The sequence below is a fragment of the Zosterops lateralis genome, assembly GCF_965231275.1.
Source record: "Zosterops lateralis genome assembly, chromosome: 2".
NCBI lineage: Eukaryota > Metazoa > Chordata > Aves > Passeriformes > Zosteropidae > Zosterops > Zosterops lateralis.
The window spans coordinates 101,336,111-101,354,707 of NC_139763.1; the positions used below are offsets into that span (position 1 = coordinate 101,336,111).

The window sequence follows — 18,597 nt, forward strand, 5'->3', positions numbered from 1 at the left end:
TACTCCAAAAAGATGTAAAAATGCTCACATGGGAATAGCTCAAACATGTTTTTATTTAATGAATCATGTCCTGGAGGCATTGGAATATTTTATCTTTATGCACATCAAAATTTTCCGTAGGTAGATCCTGCTGTTTCCAAGTAGTCTAGTTTTTAAGGCCAGTCATGGCAGAGAAGTCAAAAAGGGGTGTTTTTTGTAGTGGTCTCGCATTTGGTTTACTCTCCTTCACCACCTTCCCATCTCCTTTCTGGCCTTTTCCTGGGTGCAGAGGTCAGTCCATGTCTGGGCTGTTACAGTGCAGTCTCCTACGGCCACAGCCCAGGAGACTTTGATCTGGCTATCTTCAGTATTTTCCAGTCCTGGTTTCTGCCTCCATAGGGATTTGGAGGAGGGAATATGCCAGTAACACACCCTTTTCCTGTTCCTTGATTAAAATATTCATATTGATGCATTTTTTGTGACAAAAATTTAGCAATTTTGCAGCATATCCAGGGAAAGTCCTTTTCCTCTTCCCTCTTTCTAAGGTCTGGTTCTTGCTCATAGCACACTGGAAACAGGACAGAGGTTGATCCAAGTTGCAACACCTTGGATGTGTTGGATTTTGCTGTATTTTGCAGGAAACAATCCCACTGCCAGAGGGGTGGAAGGGATAATCTAATTGGTGATCCTTCTGATGTGAGGGATCATATTACATAGACTAAATGTGTGCTTTTCAGGCAGGAAAGGGAATTACTTTGTAGATGAACCATATGAAAATCCACTCAAGAAATGAGCCCCCACTTATTCAAAAGCCTTTTAGAGTCTTTCCTCAAAGGATTTCAAAGCCTTCTTCAGAACAACCCTGAAAATTTTTCTAAGAACTTTTGGACTTTCTTAGCTTGTTGAAATTTAGAAATGGTCTGGAAATCTGCATGCCTCCAAGTGCTCAGGGTGTATCCAGATTTCAAAGTCAGGGAACTAAACTCAAACCTGAGGTCTGAGGCCTCTTTGAAGTGCTGAAAAGCTGATTAAGAAGCTGATTTTTGCAACCGGTATCCAAGTCTCCTGCAAACAACACTTACTGCCACATTGACCCCAGCTAAACTCTGTGTGCTTAAATACCACCATCATACTTTCATAACCAATTAAAAATGGTCTGGAGAAAAGTCTAAAAAACTGATCTGTGAAGCTGCAAATAAGACCTTCAATACAACAAATCAACCACTGGGAAAAAATATAAATACTCCCCTTATCAGAGATTTCTTAGACAAAAGCACTTTTTCATTTTTTAACAAAGTAGTTCAGTTGCTCCTGCCTGAAAAAATCCCTACCAGCTTTGAGTAAATGAAAAATAATGGCAGATTATAAAATCGAGATCTCTTTTGTGAGAAAAGAAGCAAAAATATGAATCTCGCTTATAAGTGGGGTGCAATGTATCATGTTTCAAAGGCTGTTTAAGACTCCTTAATGAATCCAATGAAAGGGAAATTCTGCCATGCATGAAGTCTTGCAGAGATAACAGAGCTGTTTATTACTGGTCTTTCCCAGAGAAGTCTTGGAATCAAGCCCAATGTGGGAAGGAGCTCTCTTAGGCTGCAGAAATCAGGCTGCAACAGTGTGCTGCAGCCTAGCTGGGTTGGTCAGTCACCACTCCTCAGTTGCCTAACAGTGACAAGGAACGTGGCCACTCTCTGGTGGCTGCTCCTTGCTCACAGATCCTTTCTTTACTGCAATATAAAATATTAGTCACAAGTCTTAGGCTGTATGCTATCTTGGTTATGAACATACATGAAGTTGGCTGAGCATGCATCTGCTGCTCAGTGTTCAGTGCTCAGTGACAGCCCTTGATGCCACTTCTTTCCTGCTCTCCCAAGAATACGCTTTGTATTGTGTAATAGTGTGGAGATTGTTCAGCCTGTGGAAGAGAAGGCTCTGGAGACCTTAAAGCCCCTTCCAGTGCCTAAAGGGGCTCCAAGAGAGCTGGAATGGGACTTTGGACAAGTGTCTGGAATGACAGGACAAGGGGGAATGGCTTCCCACTGCTAGAGAACATGTTTAGATGGGATATTGGGCAGAAATTCTTCCCTGTGAGGGTGTTCACTGGAATAGGTTGTTTAAAGAAGTTGTGGCTGCCCCATCCCTGGAAGTGTCCCAGGCCATACTGGATGGGGCTTGGGACAACCAGTGGAAAGTGTACCCTACTCATGGCATGGGCGTCGGAACAGGCTGATCTTGGACTACATTGACCCCCTGTACTGAGCACTGGTGAGGCTGCACCCTGAGTACTGTGTTAGTGTTCCCCTTACTTCAAGGCAGACACTGAAGGGCTGGAGTGTGTCCAGAGAACGGCTTTTTGAGGGGTCTGGAATATAAGTCCTGTGAAGAGTGACTGAGAGCACTGGCATTGTTGAGTCTGGAGAAGAGGAGGCCCAGGGGACGCCTTATCACACCCTACAACTCCCTGAAAGGAGATCGTAATCAGGCCATGGTTGGTCTCTTTTCCCAGGAAACAGTGATAGGGCAAAAGGAAATGGCTTCAAGTTGTGCTGAGGGAGGTCCAGGTTCAAGATTAAAAAGATTTTCTTCTGTGATATATTAGTTAAGCATTGAAACAGGATGCCCAGGGAAGTCACTAACCCTGAAAGTGATTAAAAAATGAGTGAACATGGCACTTTGTGATATGGTTTAGTGGACTTGGTGATATTGAGTCCAGGGCTGGACTTTATGATCTTGGAGGTTATTCCTGACCTTAATGATTCTATTCTATGATGCTATAATCTCCACGGTTCCCTTCCAACCCAAACCACTCTATGATTCTTTGTTTATGTAGGCAATGAAACTTTTTAGCAGAAGAACTCATATGTAGCTGGGGAAGAGTAGTAGTTATGGGTAGACAACAGCATTTGATGTCTGTTTTTTGTTACAGCTTCTTTTAGTTTCTGTTAGTGAGGGCACAGGATAAGATGAGCTTTGAGTATGTTATAGTGTGTTCAATGATAGTTGTTTTTGGAACAGTTATCAGATGTGCTACCCTATATTTTATGAGATCTGAAAATTTCTGAATAAGAAATATCAAATAATGTTTTTGTGAGTGTCCCAGAAGAACTGGAGGAAATCTGCTGTAACTAAAGATGTCCTTGTACATAGCAGGAGGGCAGGTGGACTAGATGGCCTTTAAAGGTTCCTTCCAACCCATTCTATGATTTTATGAAAGTCAGAAAAACGTTAGATTCCTGTTCCTCCCACCTTATTTAGTTGTTACTCCTTTTTCCCAGGGCAACGTGCTTGCATCTGGTGTCCATTTCAGTAATTAGGCCAGCTGTGGGTTTTTTTTGTTATCTTAGTTAATGTGTGGAGAAGATTGAATTCCTTTTACTTTGAGAGACCTGAATTTGATCATAAAGTTTCCTGAACAGATTAATAATGTGAATAATAAATTTATTTGTGAAAAGAATAATTTCACACAGTAAATTTGCAATGGATAATGAATCTTGTTCTCTTAAACATATCTAGTCCCTCTGCAATCAAATGGCATTTGAGTTAGAGAAAATTGGGTCTGGAAATGATTTTCCATGGATCTTGATCTTTTCAGGAGCAAGATTGAACTGACACCACCTAAGCTGTTACTGAAGATGTTTCTCTACTCTGCTCTGAAAAGCAGTTTCCCTAAACAACCTGTTCCAGGGTCTTACTATCCTCAGTCTTTTCTTAATCGAAATTTAAACTAAACATAATCTAAAATAAAATTAATAATTTTTGTCCTCTTTCCTTGGCATATAAAGAACATTTTTTCTCTCTCCTTGTTGCAATAATCTTTTATAGAGGTAAAAAGACACCTTTTTTAACATACTTCTCTAAATCAGTTCCTTCATTGTTTTCTACTTTCTGAACTGCACTTCTGGCTTCCCTGGGAACATCCCCACATTTAGCTGGATCTTTCTCAAAGTGTGTTGCTTACTTTGCAACTTAATCCACTGTCACAAAGTGTCTTCAAGTCCTTCTTCCCTAGCATTAGCCCCAAATTTTTAAGCTTACTCCCAACTCCTCATGAATAAAAATGCAGGCTAGTTCCAGGATCTCTCTTGACATCTCCTCACTGACATATGCTATTGATAGCACTTTCTAGTACAGTTGTTTAGTGTCAGTCTCTAGTCATTCTTTGTGGATGAGAATGCAATTTAAAAGTAGATAAGATTCTGCCCTCAAAATCTTATATGAAGCTGTGACCTTGATATACTTTTAGGAATGTCCATTGTGTTACATATATATCCTGAGGGATTTGAATTATTTTTCTCTTTCTTTCTTTTATATACTGCTGCATTACTTGACATCACTAGAGCAAGAGGCACCAAAGAAAAAAAGGAATTTGATGTAAAAGAGAAAAAAACATTACACAGCAGTACTGTGTTCTGGGATTTGGGGCTGCTGGAGTTCATTAAGGCAGATGGTTTCCCTGTGGTCAGAAAAGGCTGAGGGAGTCACACAGCCAAGGGGATGAGATGTCAAGGAAGAAACATCCCTTCTATCATCCCTAAAGCAGCAGCCCAGGTGCTGGTGGTGTATGAGAAAAAGGACTACAGAAAGTGCTCAGATTTATGTTTTACTCCTGTAATAGCATCTCCCTCATCTACTGGGAGATGCACTGGGCCAGGAAGGCAGTTGCTCGTGCCCCAGAATGACTTCTTTTATTGTCTTAATAAAAAAAGTTCTTATCAATAGGACTGGTGGAGCGAGGTTCCAGTGGGTCTTTTGTCCCTATCATCATATAATGTAATCGTGGGTGACAGTACAGAGTTGGCCTCAACTTGGATGCCAGGTGCCAGCTGTACAGCCAAAAAAGCATGTATACTTCTATCTGCTGATGGGACAGAATAAATACGGATTCACAATGAAGTTGTGTGATACTGCTGTGTTGGACTTCATAAATCTTAGAGGTCTTTTCCTACCAAAATAATTCTATCATCTCCCCCTAGCTTTAAAAATTAAAATCCCCACTCTCCATCTGGGAGAAGACTCTTGTAAGTTCTGGGGTGTTCCTTCACAACCTCTGCTGAGGAGCCACCCGCATGATGAGGCTGTATGGTGTATTGCAGTGCTTCTGCAAATGAGGCCTGGAAAGGGGAGATTTTGGACAGGCATATTGAGTGGGATTTGTCCAGCCAGCACTGCTGACCTCCTCACCTCTTAAAGGAGAAAAAAGCACTGTGACAATGTGAAAGCCTGTTCCTGAGCCAGAACTCTGGCTGGGATTACAGCCGAAGCATAATTTCTCAACACTCTTCCAAGTGCTTCTAGAGGTTACAGTGTTGTGTTACGATGCAATCTCCTGCCTTCATGTTTTCTCTCCAAGGCTCAGGAGAAGGGCATTTCTCTGAGTTTCTGGAATTGTGCTGGACCAGGCCCAAAACAAATGAGATTGCACTTACCCCATCAGTGGGGAGCCTCGTGAGGTCACAGCCGTAGGCTCTGAAAGCCGATGTTCAGGGCAGCTTCTGTGAGTAAACTGGTATTTGGAGTTCTTTGTCTTCCTCCACTGATTGAGAAACTACCTGCCTCATCTTGTTTAATGAAAAATGAATCTAATTCATATCCAGGCCTATGCTTAGAAACAGAAAACAAAATCTCTGCTTAGTGGCACTGTCAGGAAAGTTTTCTAGAAGCCCATATATGTTTATGACGGGGTCCAAACTTTGTTTTGGCTCTTCAACCCACCCATTCTGAATGTCCCCATTTCCTGATACCAAACTGAGAAAAACTTGAGGATCTATTTAATAAGATTTTTCTTTTTTCCTTTCTTTGTTTCAGGCTTTGTGGGCAATGGGGAAGGTATATGGGAAGGCATGTCTCCTACTAGATCCACTTTTTTGTTTTGGTTATGTTTTTTGGCAAACCACAGGAGTGGATGGAGGGAAAGAGACAATCCCAGGTCCCAATACAGCAGGTAGAAGAGTTTTGCTTTCTATTTGAATGGGGTAAATATCACTGTTGTGTGCTTTGTATGTTTGGGGAGTGAATGTCCTCAGTGGTGAGCTGGAGTCAGAGTGGACCCGTACTCATTTTCTTGGCCATTTTAGTGAGCTCCCAGCATGAAGCATGACATGGATGCACTGCACATCCCTCACCATGCTTCTGCAGATTCCCCATCCTCCTTAGGTGAACCTCCAGGAAACAACATTTCCATCCACTAGCAAAGCTGAGTAAGGTTGACAAATACCCTCCCTTCTTCTAATGTCAACTCACCTATATTTGAACCTTTGCTCTGAATACTTAATGCATTTATTAATATATTTATGAAGAGTCATTTGGAGGTTTCTCATGGTGGGGCCCCAGCTCACAGCAGCACTAACAAGGCCTTTGGTTCAGCATTAGGCAAACACATTCAGTGTGGCTTCACACTTCAGCTTCAGTAGAGGCTTTCAAAGGTTTGTAAATATTTACACACACTCCTGAATGAGAGTGAGTTGAGGGGGCCTTTCAACACTGAACCTGGAGAGGAATGCAAATCAAAATGACAGACAAGAGGCAGAAAAACTTAAAGAAGAGCAAGAACAAAATCTCGACACTTCACTAATCCCATAACTTCTCCTAAATCATTACCTCATGAGCAATTCCTATAATTCTCATGGATTTGTTTTCATCTATTAACAGTTGCTTAGCTCAAGGGTCCAACTTATGCTGCTCTCTCCTCTTCCTGCCCCAAAGCAGCCTTAGAGTGTTTCTGTCCAAAATAGACACAAAATAGCCACACAGAATAAGATTTAGGAGAGATGTCAGCAATTACCTCACTCAACAAGCCACCTTTCTTACAGTAGTTTCAGAACTCCATCAAGTTCACAGCCCCATGGTGTTGGGTACTTACCAAAAAAGTGCAAGCATCTGACCAAACATGAACACTTCCATCCTGGGTTGTCTTTACAGTCTGTGGAGAAATGGTGTCTCTAGGACATGGTTCATATTATCCAAAACTCAATGCCTGGTGTGCTTTCATGTCCAGTAAATGTTGGAGTATTTTAGGAAATGGGATAGATGTTTTTTCAGGACAGCTGTGAAATGGTAATCAATGGATCAATGAAAGAGATTCCTGAGTTCAGGAGCTGCTTCTGAAAACCTCAAGCTGAATGGCAACAGACAAAATGAGGGAGCCCAACACAATAACTGATTTATCCCACTGAGTCTGGCTTTAATTAAAAGCAGAAACAAAACAAGCAGTGAAAGTCTGTGTGATATTTGGTGACTTGTCATCCTACCCTGTGGTCCTACCACACTTCCTATTCCTGGGTCAGGACTCAGGGTGTTTTGGGGCCAACTGCTCAGCTGCTCATGCCTTGTTGGGAGAAAATCAAAGGGAAAAAGGCGCACAGTCCAGCCCAGCTAGTATTGATTGTGATTTCCCTGACAGGATCACTGCTGCATAGTGGCTGTAAAAGCCTGTTCAGGATTTTTCCCAGCCTGGGATCCTTGGCATGGAGCCTGTTCAAATATTGTCTGGCTGTAGGGTTCCTCCTTCACCCTTTTCAGGCTAGGCAGTGGTAGACAAATACCAGTGTTTGTTCTTTTGGGTGCCATCTTCTTCCAGCTCCTTTCAGGCAGTTTTGGAGCCTGCCTGTGTTCCCAGATTTTTTGGAAAGATTAGTTCTTGTTGTGGAAGTATCCCAGTAGCTTTGCTTGTCTGCTCATGTGGGAGCAGCCTGGACGAGCTGACAGGCAGCTTGGATGCTGCCAGGCCCAAACTGAGAGTCAGAACAGGAATTTAATGTTATTTTGGGTGTCACAGCAGGTTGTGTGATTGCAGCCCAAGGCTTCCCCTGCCACCCTTGCAGGTGTAGGGGACTGTTGGCTCAGTGCTCACTGTGCTGGCTTCACCCAGTGCCTTGCAGAGCTGTCGGGCCAAGCAACACCACATGGCAGTGGTTTGGGAATCCCTGCAGGAGTTTGCACTTGCTCACAGCATTTTCCTTCTTCCAGACAATGCAACAAGACTTCCAATGGGAGTGACAGCTGCGACTTGATGTGCTGTGGCAGAGGCTACAACCCCTACATGGACAAAGTGGTGGAGCGTTGCCACTGCAAATATCACTGGTGCTGCTACGTAACCTGTAAAAAGTGCGAGAGGACTGTCGAGAGATATGTGTGCAAATGAAAACTCTCCTCTGCCCACCTGGGAGCCGAGACAGCAGTGACACCCCAGCACTATTCAGAGAAAATGTTTCCTTGACTAGACATCACTCATCTTGTAAAGACACAGACTTGAGGAGAGATGGTAGGAGGAGAAGCAACAATCATACCAGCGAAAATAAGAACATGAAAAACCTCCCAAAAAGCAACAAACCCACAAATGTTTCCCCTCATCAATAAAATGCTCTCTGAGAAGACAAAACCTCATTTGGGATGGTATCTTCTTCCAAAATATTTCCTACAGTTGCCAATGGTGTCCAGCCATCCAGTGCCTTAGTACTCTGAGAAATAAAATAGAAACTTTCCCTGGGGGGGAAAAAAGGAACATTTGTTTGACAGTATCTAAGGCTTACACCTGCCTATGCCTTCTAGCACAGGTACTGAGTCACCATTAGGACCATCCCAGAAGGGAAAAATGCTACAACTTTTCAGCCTTTGTTGCCAAAGACTTAATTTTTAGCAGGGAATCGTCCACTCTGCATGATAAAAGTGGAAAGATTTCAGGTCAATCCCCTGAAATGAACAACTGATTTTAATCTTTCTTTTACACAGGTCCGCAACTTTGAACTTACTGCTGAAGGAAAATATGTCCTTGATTTGTCCAGGCTGGAGAAAATTCAGCCATGAAAAAAATCCCCTGGAATCCTGGAGGCAGGGAGAGTAGGGTAGGCTGAGAAGGACTTTATGGGGTCCACAAGACAGTAGTGGAGCCGTTAGGATAAAATAACAAAATGAAGTCCAAGTCCAGTGGGAAAGTAAAGAAAAAAGCCAAGCTCCTGCTCTCTCTTTGCCTTTTGGGTGTGATACCCTTGGTCACTGACATTCTTCCACATTGACCCATCAAGTTCTTGGGAAAATATGCCACTGGCTTTTTCCCCCACGAAACTATTGGTCCAACCTCAGGAAACTGCAGAGAGTGGAGCGGTCCTGGCTGTAGGGAATACAGCCATGGAAGTCAGCAGCTATTCCCAGCAGGAAGGAATGGGAACATGTCAGTCCTTCATGTGGCCCTGCCCTGACACAGCAGAGAACCACTATCTGTGGCTGTACATATTTTCTTTTATATGCAGATATACAGAAATATTTATATCTTATGCTTTCATCTACTTTACTTCCTACATAAATATATCCTTATTTTATAAACAAGCATTAACAATAGTATGAAATAAATGCTGATGTTACTGGTGCAACAGCAAAATGTTAGATTATTGTTTCACTCTCCTACTTGTAAAACAACTCTGATTTTCCTCCCAAGGATGGGAAAAGAGTATGGTGTGAGGCACTCACTGGTGTAAGAAAGATAAGTATCTTTATTCCCTGCCTCCCCAGCCTCTTAATCTTGAGCAGAATTAGCCAAGATACAGTCAAGACAATGAAACACAACACTTGGAGAAAGGAAGAGTCACCATTGCTGTTTTGGTTTTCTTTATCAGTGATCACCCTCATTGGTAAAATTTCCTGGTGCCCCTGAGGAGCTTAATAACAAACATGACTCATACCTCTCATGTCATGAGTGGTGGGCTTCTGGCTTCTGGAGAGGAGTTGCTGTGCAGGAGAGGTTTTAACATAGCCTAGGCTTTTTTTTTTTTTTTTTTTTTTTTTTTTTTTTTTTTTTTTTTTTTTTTTTTTTTTTTGTGTTGTTGTTTGGTTTGTTTGGGTGGGTTTTTTTTTTTTTGTTTTGTTTTTTGTTTTTTAACTGGCCACCAGTTCTGTGTATTGATTATCAAAGGTGATGCTGGAGAAGGATGCTGCTCCAGGAACAGAAGTCAGCATAGTTTGTGATGTCTTTCAGATCATTCTTGGGCATGCAAAATCCCCATTAAAAATGCTGTAGACAGCCAAAAAATCACTCCTACACAAATGTAGAGGGACTCTCTCACTTTTCTAGGGGTAGATATGTTAGTAACACCACAATCTTTCTCTACATCCTCTTTTTTTCCCCACTCAGCCACTCCCTTGGGGGCAACTGCATCTGGTATGTCTGTGAGCAGCCCTGGGGAGCTGGAAGAGAAAAGCATCAAGTGCTATAAGAACAAAATTAGAGGTATTTTATTCTCTTCAGCTACTTTGCTTTTCTGTAGTGAGTTTGGTCTCCTTGTCTCCTTCCCTCCCCCAGTCCTGAGCAGGCAAAAAAAGACCTTTCATAGTTTGTCAGTTGTTTTCTGTTATTGTCACCCCATAAAAGCTGATGGACTAAAACTTCTCTGCAGTGCAGTGTGATGAGTGGTGGGTGTCTCTAGGCTGACATGCAGACAGGCTGGTGGGACAAATCCCACTGCTCTCCAGTGCTAGAATTTGGCTTCATTTGATATGTAAAGAAATGGTCTGTTCTCATTCTTTTAAGGAATTTTATTTTTATTTCCATTTTCAGATGAAGCCAACAAGGCATGGATGTTCAGACTGAAGAAAAATTTGGGCATCTCAATGCCGTTTTTGTAATGACTCTTTTTCTTGCTCCCTTGCTGATGTCATGAGTCTTTCTGCTTGGTGAAAAAGTAGTAAAAAGGAAGTAAAAAGCCACAGTATTAACTCATACTTTGTCATCTCATGCACAGATGTCTGTTATTGAAATGGCTGAATTGTTTGAAGTTTTGCAGGTTGGGGCATCCATGCTCAAAATCTCTGCTGGCTTCTCTAGATAATCCATCATGGGCTTCATCTGAACTTTGCTTCTTTGAGAAAAGAGTGGCCCCAGCCCATATCTTAGGGTGTTAGTCTATTAATTAACAGCGTTACACTGCTTTTGCCATAACTTCTAAATTTCTGGGCCCTTTTCTTCTCTGGAGCAGCTGCACACTTTATTAGGAGTGTACCCAGGGTGATGTGCCTTCCTAAGGTGAGAGTCATGCACAGGTCAAGGTCTGATAAACTGCAGTCTCCCTTGCTACACAGGCTTGCTTCATCCAGCAAACTAGGGTCATCTCATCTGTTTGATGGCTTTAAGCTGAAATAAGGTAGGTTTAGATTAGATATTAAGAAGAAATTTCTCCCTGTGAGGGTGATGAGGCCCTGGCACAGACTGGCCAGAGAAGCTGTGGCTGCCCCTTCCCTGGAAGTGTCCAAGGTCAGGTTGGATGGGGCTTGGAGCAACCTGGTCCAGTGCAAAGTGCAACCTGTCTCTGATGCTTCACTCCTTGCATCAGCAGCAAAGTGCAGAGAGGCCAGAGGAGAAAATGTCACATCTCTCAATTTCAATTATTGATACAACAGGGATCCAAAACAGAATGTCCAGGTTATTTTTGCAGTCTAAGGGAAGAGGTCTCTGCCCATGGCAGGGGGTTGGAACTAGATGATCTTCAAGGTCCATTCCAACCCAAATAATTCTATGATTTTATAATTTTTTGTGCATTTGCCATGTGAACGTGTCACAAACAAGCTTTGCAAGGAAAATACATCCCTCCTTCCCTTTCTCAGGCCTTGAGCAAGCAGTTTTCAAGGCTTTGCTCTGAAACACTGAGATCCTTCAGCTACTGCAGAAAATGGCTTTAATTACTGTGAATGTCTTTGTCAGGTGATGCTGTAGTTCCCTTCTTATAACTTGTCTTACCACATCCCAACAGCTGATATAATTTGGCCCAGCTCCATGTTGTACTACACAGTGCTGTTGATTTACACTAGCTGGCAAAATACATCTGATTTATTCCTACAAACACTATTATTTCACAGCTTTACACTATTACCCCTGCTAGAAACAGCCAAGCTATCCTGAAGAGTATTATGCTGGTGGCCTTGTAGTATTTATTAATTTGAAAAAAAATCTGTGATTTAATAAAGCAATTTGGACTTAATGCTATTTTCAAAAGTGATGTTTTAGACCCTGTATACATCTGGCTGCCTTTGTACTATTTGATTAATTCCCCCAGCCTTAGCCCTTTCAGTTTTATATCATTTGGGTTTCTCCATAAGGTAGGCAAATGCCATTCATTATAAAAACGTCCCATCTGATTGTGTATTTTATGCTACAAAAATATAAAATGTCTTAATTATACTAAAGCAGGCAGCCCACAATATTTCACAGGCAGCTAGAAAAGCCCTTGGTGAGGGGAAGGGGAGTGAGAGAAGAAAAAAATCTGAATACAATTAGCAGTGTCTCTGTCAGGAAAATAATAAAAGAGTCCCTGAGGGACCATCCTTCTTCCTGCTAGAAAACAGATCCCTGTAAACAACCATTATCATCCTCCAAGTGAGATAGACTTGTGCTGCCCAGCTCTGGGCTACCTGCTTTGGGGAAAGTGCTGGGAGGAGGGTCTGGAGATACTTGAGAATATGGGGAACAAGATGAAAATCCAGGCCTGGGATCAATTATTGTTAGACCTCCACCCCATGATAAAGGATTTGCCTTTCCCTGCATCAGACAGGGGGTTGTGAAACACCATTGTTTTGTTCCCAAGAGCAGATAGGGCCTATCACAGGCATGACTTTCTCCTCTGCAAGGGAGATGGAGAAGAAAACAAGATTTGGGAGAGGGGGAGAAAGAACAGGAAACTTAAAATCCACCTGGGATTAATGACTTTAACATGTACAACATGTTTTCTTTTGTTTTCCTCTCAGGACCAGTTTCATCAGTCAGACAGAGTTTGATTAAATATCTCAGCAGACCTGTGGTTTATTCATCTAAAGCACAAATTACCCCCTGTTCATGGAAGCAGCATTGGCTGTGTTTTCTAATTGTGAGAGCAACAATAATAATAAAAACAGTAACAATAGAATATATTGTGGATTGTTTTTACTTCCTCTTTTGTTAAGAATAAGTGGATGGTATTTTGTCTGTATTAAATGTAAATTAAATGAGTTTTAAATTTTAAAGATCCTTTCTGGGCTGTATGGAAAGTTTTCTTTTTTTGGTTGTTTTAAGTGGAATTTTTCAAGGTATTTACCAGCACCACATTGGCTTGAAATTTCTTTTGAGGCAGAAGAGGGTATCATGTAACTGCCCAACTGCAGGAGCTGGGATATAAAGGGAGATGCTGCCAGGACTACAGAGCTTAGGAGAAAGCCCCCAGATCCATAACACAGTGCCAGAACTCTTGTGCTGCTGTCAATATAAAAACAAGCTTCAGACCTAAAAATTTTCATTGGTTGACTTAATCTGTGAAGTCTACCCACTTGCATGACCCAGCAACAGCTCAAACAGGGATGGCTCACACCCTTAAAGCTGAAGGTGTATGTAAGTGTTTTCCTGAATTAGGGCCAAAGCACTGAAAACCTTGGATAATCAAATCTTATAAATGCCAGTTATCAATAGATCTCTGTAAGTGGTAACTGCTGACAAATGGACTTTTAAAAATAGAGACCCATGTTTCTTTCAGATTTTCAGTCTGCTCAGTCTGGGAAGAGCTCTGGAGTGTTGCTCAGTGGTGATGAATGATGAACTGGAGTAAAGGTGGAAGTATAAAAATTAATCCAGGTAAAGTTGGGTGATCACAATCCTGTGTTTGTCTGAAACTCTAGGGTGTGCAACAGCATAATTTCAACATCCTTGAGGACTGGCTGCTTTTTCAAAATTCATGCTGTATTTCAGAGAAAAGAGGGATTTAAGATCCATTATTCTAAGAGGCATCCTTCCTTCTCCGTTGTTTCTCAGACTAAATTTCAAGTTTAAAATTATCCTAAAATACTTTGAAATTCAAGATAAGATTCTGTAATCTATTTCATTATGAAAGCCATTAATAACAGCAACTGTGTCATCATCAAAGGAAACGAACTGGTAGGCATATTTAAGATCACAGAATGGTTTGAGTTGAAAGGCACCTTAAATAAAGCTCATCTCATTCCAAATCCCCGCCATGGGCAGGAACACCTTCCACCAGACCAGGCTGCTCCAAGCCCATCCAACCTGGCCTTGAACACTTCCAGGGATGGGGCTGACACAGCTTCTCTGTGCAACCTTTGCCAGTGTCAAATACCCCCAGGTCAGAGAGGTCCATCGTGCACAGGGGTGTCCCAAACTTTCTCTGCTGCCTGCAGACACTGAAAACACACCCCACCTGCAGCTATTTTTCCACTCAAGATGCAATTAATTTTACAAAGTGCTGCACATGTTGACCAGGGTCAGGCTTGGGCAGGAAAACTGTTTTCTTTTCTAAACTTATGCTCTGCCCAGGTCTGCTTTCCTCATATGGCTCAGAGATTAAAACCCCACATCAGTGCTCACCTCTGCAGGTGCTTCCTTCCTTGCTGCCAGCAGCATGTGAGCTGTGGGGGGTGAGCTGGAAGTACCTTTGCTTTTGAAGGAAGTGGGAGACTGCAAGCAACTCCCTGTGCATCCATACTTGAGAAGCAGCTCTTGGGTATGACATAAAATTGTTGAGATGATGCCTGCAAAGAATGGCCTGATTCAAGACAGCAATAACTCCCTAGCTTGCCCTAGACTCCCACACACAACTTTTCCTCCACTGGATGGAAGACTCCACTCAGCAGCTTGCAGTGAAACATGTGATGCCACCTTGTGCTCTTGAGAATTCTCTGTCCACCAGAACTGGAAGAGGAACATCCAAGGGACACCCATGGGCATTTCAAGTAGTACTGATGTTTAAGCAATTCAATTGCACCCCTGCCTCTGGTGATGCAAGGGCTCGAGGACAGTTTCTTCCCTTCACAGAACTGGTCCTAAAGGCTATTCCAGGTCTACCATGCACCAATGAACTGGATGACACTCAAAAATTAGCTGTGCAAAGCCATCAGGCTCATTCTGCTTCATAAGAGCCATTGGCACTCATTAGTCCGGGTCTGACCTCCAAATTACCAAGAGGCGCTTCTGAGTTAAACAGGATCTTAGTATAGAGTCACAAGTTGTTGAATGAACTGCCCCAGCAGGAATTCATTGGGCATGTTTTGGAGCAAGCTGTTCTCAGCTCTCTGCAATAAAGATATTTTCAGAGTGTAGAAATCTGGAATGCCTCCAAAGAGAGGATTGGGATAAGATGAATTATGTCTGTTGGGAATAAGTGTGACCCTTTTCATGTAGATATCCATTGAGCAGATGTTGGAAGTCAGGTGGGGCTTATCCTTAGCCTGATGCTTGTCATAGGGGTCCTTTTGTTTTGATGTTTGGTTTTGTTATAAACCAAGCTAATTAGTAATTAAGTGTAGCTGGACTATTAGCATCAAAGGATGAGCCTATATAACTCCCATGCCCAAAATGATTACAGCTGGTATCTATTATGTTACATAAATTGCTTAAAGACACTTCCAAATAAAACAATGAAATATAATTAATAAAATCAAACAGTCTATATATGTGAATTTAGCTGGTTAGACTTATTTTTTTCCTTTTCTCTCCATTAGAGGGAACATTTTCATCTTGGGATTTGCACAGAATTCCAAGGAAACTAAAAAAGTTACTTTTCATGGAATTTGTAAAGTAAATCAAACCATTCAAGCACACTGTCCACTTCACAGTTGCAATCAAATGTCAGACTCAAGGCTCCTGAACTTGACTCCTATTGATAATTGCACTGGTAAAAACTAACTTTTTTTTCCCCCAGCCATTAAGGAGGATATTTCAGATAATAAAGTATAAACAAAGAAACTTCAAAGAACAAAATGAATGCCATACAGTGTCTGTGTTTTACATGATCACTGAATTGCTGGCAGAGGATTTCTCCTTGCAAAATATTTTCCATTACTCTATATCATCTGGTAATAGCCTAAGTGCACAAGCTTACCTTCAGGAGATTTAGATAAACTAAGAGATCTTCCTGCATAGAAAGACACTGACCATTCTTCTAACATCATGCTTTTTCTCCTCAAAATTATCTTAGCCAGTGTAATGAGCTTGACCTTCTTTCCTTTTGATGTCTTGCTGGTGTTTCTGAACACTTCTGTCAGTGGTGTGTGCACTGGATGAAATACATGAGAATAATGGAATCATGAAGAATCATTATATACTCCAGAGGCAAAAAAAAAAAAAACAACCAAAAAAACAAACCCAACCCACAGCTGCCAGGGGTTGATATACTCCAAAGTGCCTTTTAGACACCTAAATTCAGTAGTGAGAATTTGAGTCCCATGATTTATATTTCGGCTTGGTTTAATCCAGAACAAGTGTTCTTTCCCAGTTTTATAACTAATACAGATGTATAAATAGGCTAGATATAAAGAAATTTGGTATGGGAATTTGCCAACATTTTTATTAAATAATACTCACACCCTCTTTTAGCACAACCAAATATTACTCCACAGACCTTGAATCCCATCCATTTTCTCCTTCTGCATCATATCTCACATTTTTTCAAGAGCTCTCCTGCAGAGAGGCACCTAGACTGAAAATCACCTCATCTTGGAGACCCCCCACAAGAGCTAACCCAGCACTGTGGCCATGATGGATGGGTGTAAGGAAGGGATGAACTGGCTGTGCTTCCTCTGGCATTCTACATTTTATCCCAGGCTGGAGTAGAAACATATGATTTGTGTTTTAGCTGGTTTGCCTCTGAGCTCTCACCAAACTCACCCAGTTCTGGGTGATAATTGAACCCAGGACTGGTTCTGCTGGGTTTTATGTTAAGGGGTTATTCTCTGTTCTAGCTGAGGGTAGGTAATGGAGTTACGTTAGAAATACAGTGGAGGCGGGTTCATATTTATCATCACCCTGTAACTATAACTGACACAAAAAAGATTAAAGCAATAAAGCCCAAAATAGAACATCTTGCCGTTTTCAGCGTTTTTTTAAGGCCCAAGTTTTCAACTAGGATTTGCCTTGACAGGATAAAGTACATTTTCAAGCTCAGCTTCTTAATGGGCTACATCTGCTTAATGTAATTTTGCATCTGAACTGTGTGTCTTATCAGAGACAGGCACAGTCAGAGCTGCATTCAGCAGTACTCACTTTCCCTGGAATCAGATAAACTCAGCCCAATAAATTAGTTTTACTGCTCTCAGTATCACCCTGTTATCATTGTGAGTTATTTAGTCTGGGCTTCCCAAACTTTCCCATTCTTTCACAATGAAAGGAACTGAAGTCTCAAAATATATAAATGAGTTTCTCTCACTTTTTCTTTCTGTCTTTCCTTATTTTCTTTCCTTTTTTTTTTTTTTTTTTTTTTTCTCTCTCTTGCTTTTTCTGGCTTTTTTTCCCATTTGCATTCTCTCTCTTTCCATCAAATGGCTATATAAAGTAATTCACAGTTACACTTTTGTAAAGTCTAGCTTTCTGCTCAAAGAGAAGCTATTTAATTAGGCAGTTGTGACCTGCCTCTCAGTGTAAATCAGAAGAAATTATTTATACCAGCTGAACATAAGAATTCTGGTACTCGGTAGCAGATTTTTGAGGGCCTGCCTTGTAAAGTGCATTGGACTGTGTATTATATTAGCTAGAAAAACATTTTGTAAAAATACAGTTATATTTTATGCCCTGATTGGTTTTGGTTGATTTTTTTGTTGTTGTTGTTTGTTTGTTTTGGGTTTTGGTGGGTTTTTTTTTGGTTTTGGGGGGTTTGGGGGGTTGTTTTGTTTTGGGGGGTTTTTTGGGGGTTTTTTTTGGGTTTTTGTTGGGTTTTTTTGGTTTTTCCCCTATCTTTATATTCCCACATCATTTGCATGATTTAAAAAGTGAAAAGATGGACCTGTCCTTGCAGAACAGATGGGAGCTGGGTGATAATGGCCCGAGTTCCCTCCTATATCATGGGCAAGCTGAGGTGCTGAATATCCCATACAAGGCATTGACAGCTGGAAGGTCCACTGGAGCCCACAGTGCTTTACAGGGATCTAAGGGACCTCCAGAGGCATCTGGAACTGTGATGGATATAGCCCACAGGCTGGATACTCAGGTTGCAAGAAAGTGGAAATAGATGTCCAACCACCATATGAAAGGATGATAAGGACAATACAGTATGAAGGAAAATAGGATGTGACATTTGGGGTATTTAATTTTCTCACAAAACTGATGCATTGGTCCATGGGACAAATTAATTCAAGGAGTGAGAATCAATATATGTACCTGTGGCTAGGAGCATCTGAGAACCCATGTGAACTTTCTTCTCCTCTCATAGGGTAAGTTTAAGCCTGGCAGAGAGTTAGGAAAGGAATGAATTCTTGGTATGGCAACATCCTAAATCTTTCAGCAAACTTGGCCAGAGTTTGCTCTCAGAGCTGGGAGCTGTAGGAGAGGTGGCAAGTTCTAGTAAGTCAGCAGAACTGCATTTTGAATCCTAATTTGCTAAGAGTATGAGTATTTTTTAACATTCCTCTTCCATCTTCATGAATGTGAAATGTTTGTCCAACCTCCATCCTTTCAGATGCTGCCTTTTCTCCATGTCCAGTTCCAGCAAACTTTGGCAGTGAGTTGAGGTTTCAAGAATATCCAAGGTGGACAATATCCTATCTGCCTAGATATGCTACCTCTGTCATTGAGCTAGTTAATCCTGGATTCCTTTTAGAAATTGGCATCAGGGACATATTTCATCCTTGTGTAAAATAGCCCAGATCTTCTCTGATAAAGGTAGC

At 41.6% G+C, this 18,597-nt stretch overlaps 1 protein-coding gene across 3 annotated transcripts in view; it reads left to right on the forward strand.

Annotated features, from left to right (window-relative positions):
• The window catches only part of WNT11 (Wnt family member 11), a 31,214-nt gene extending 17,682 nt beyond the window's left edge, over positions 1–13,532 (forward strand). For 2 of the 3 annotated variants that reach the window (XM_083882482.1, XM_083882481.1), the window contains exon 6: positions 7,945–8,359. In XM_083882482.1, the coding sequence (XP_083738608.1) occupies positions 7,945–8,119 (175 nt within the window). In that variant the 3' untranslated portion in view covers positions 8,120–8,359. Of the gene's footprint in view, positions 1–7,944; positions 8,360–13,463 lie in introns of those variants that run through there. The other variant, XM_083882483.1, reaches the window with a different exon arrangement.
• The last annotated feature ends 5,065 nt before the right edge of the window (positions 13,533–18,597 follow it).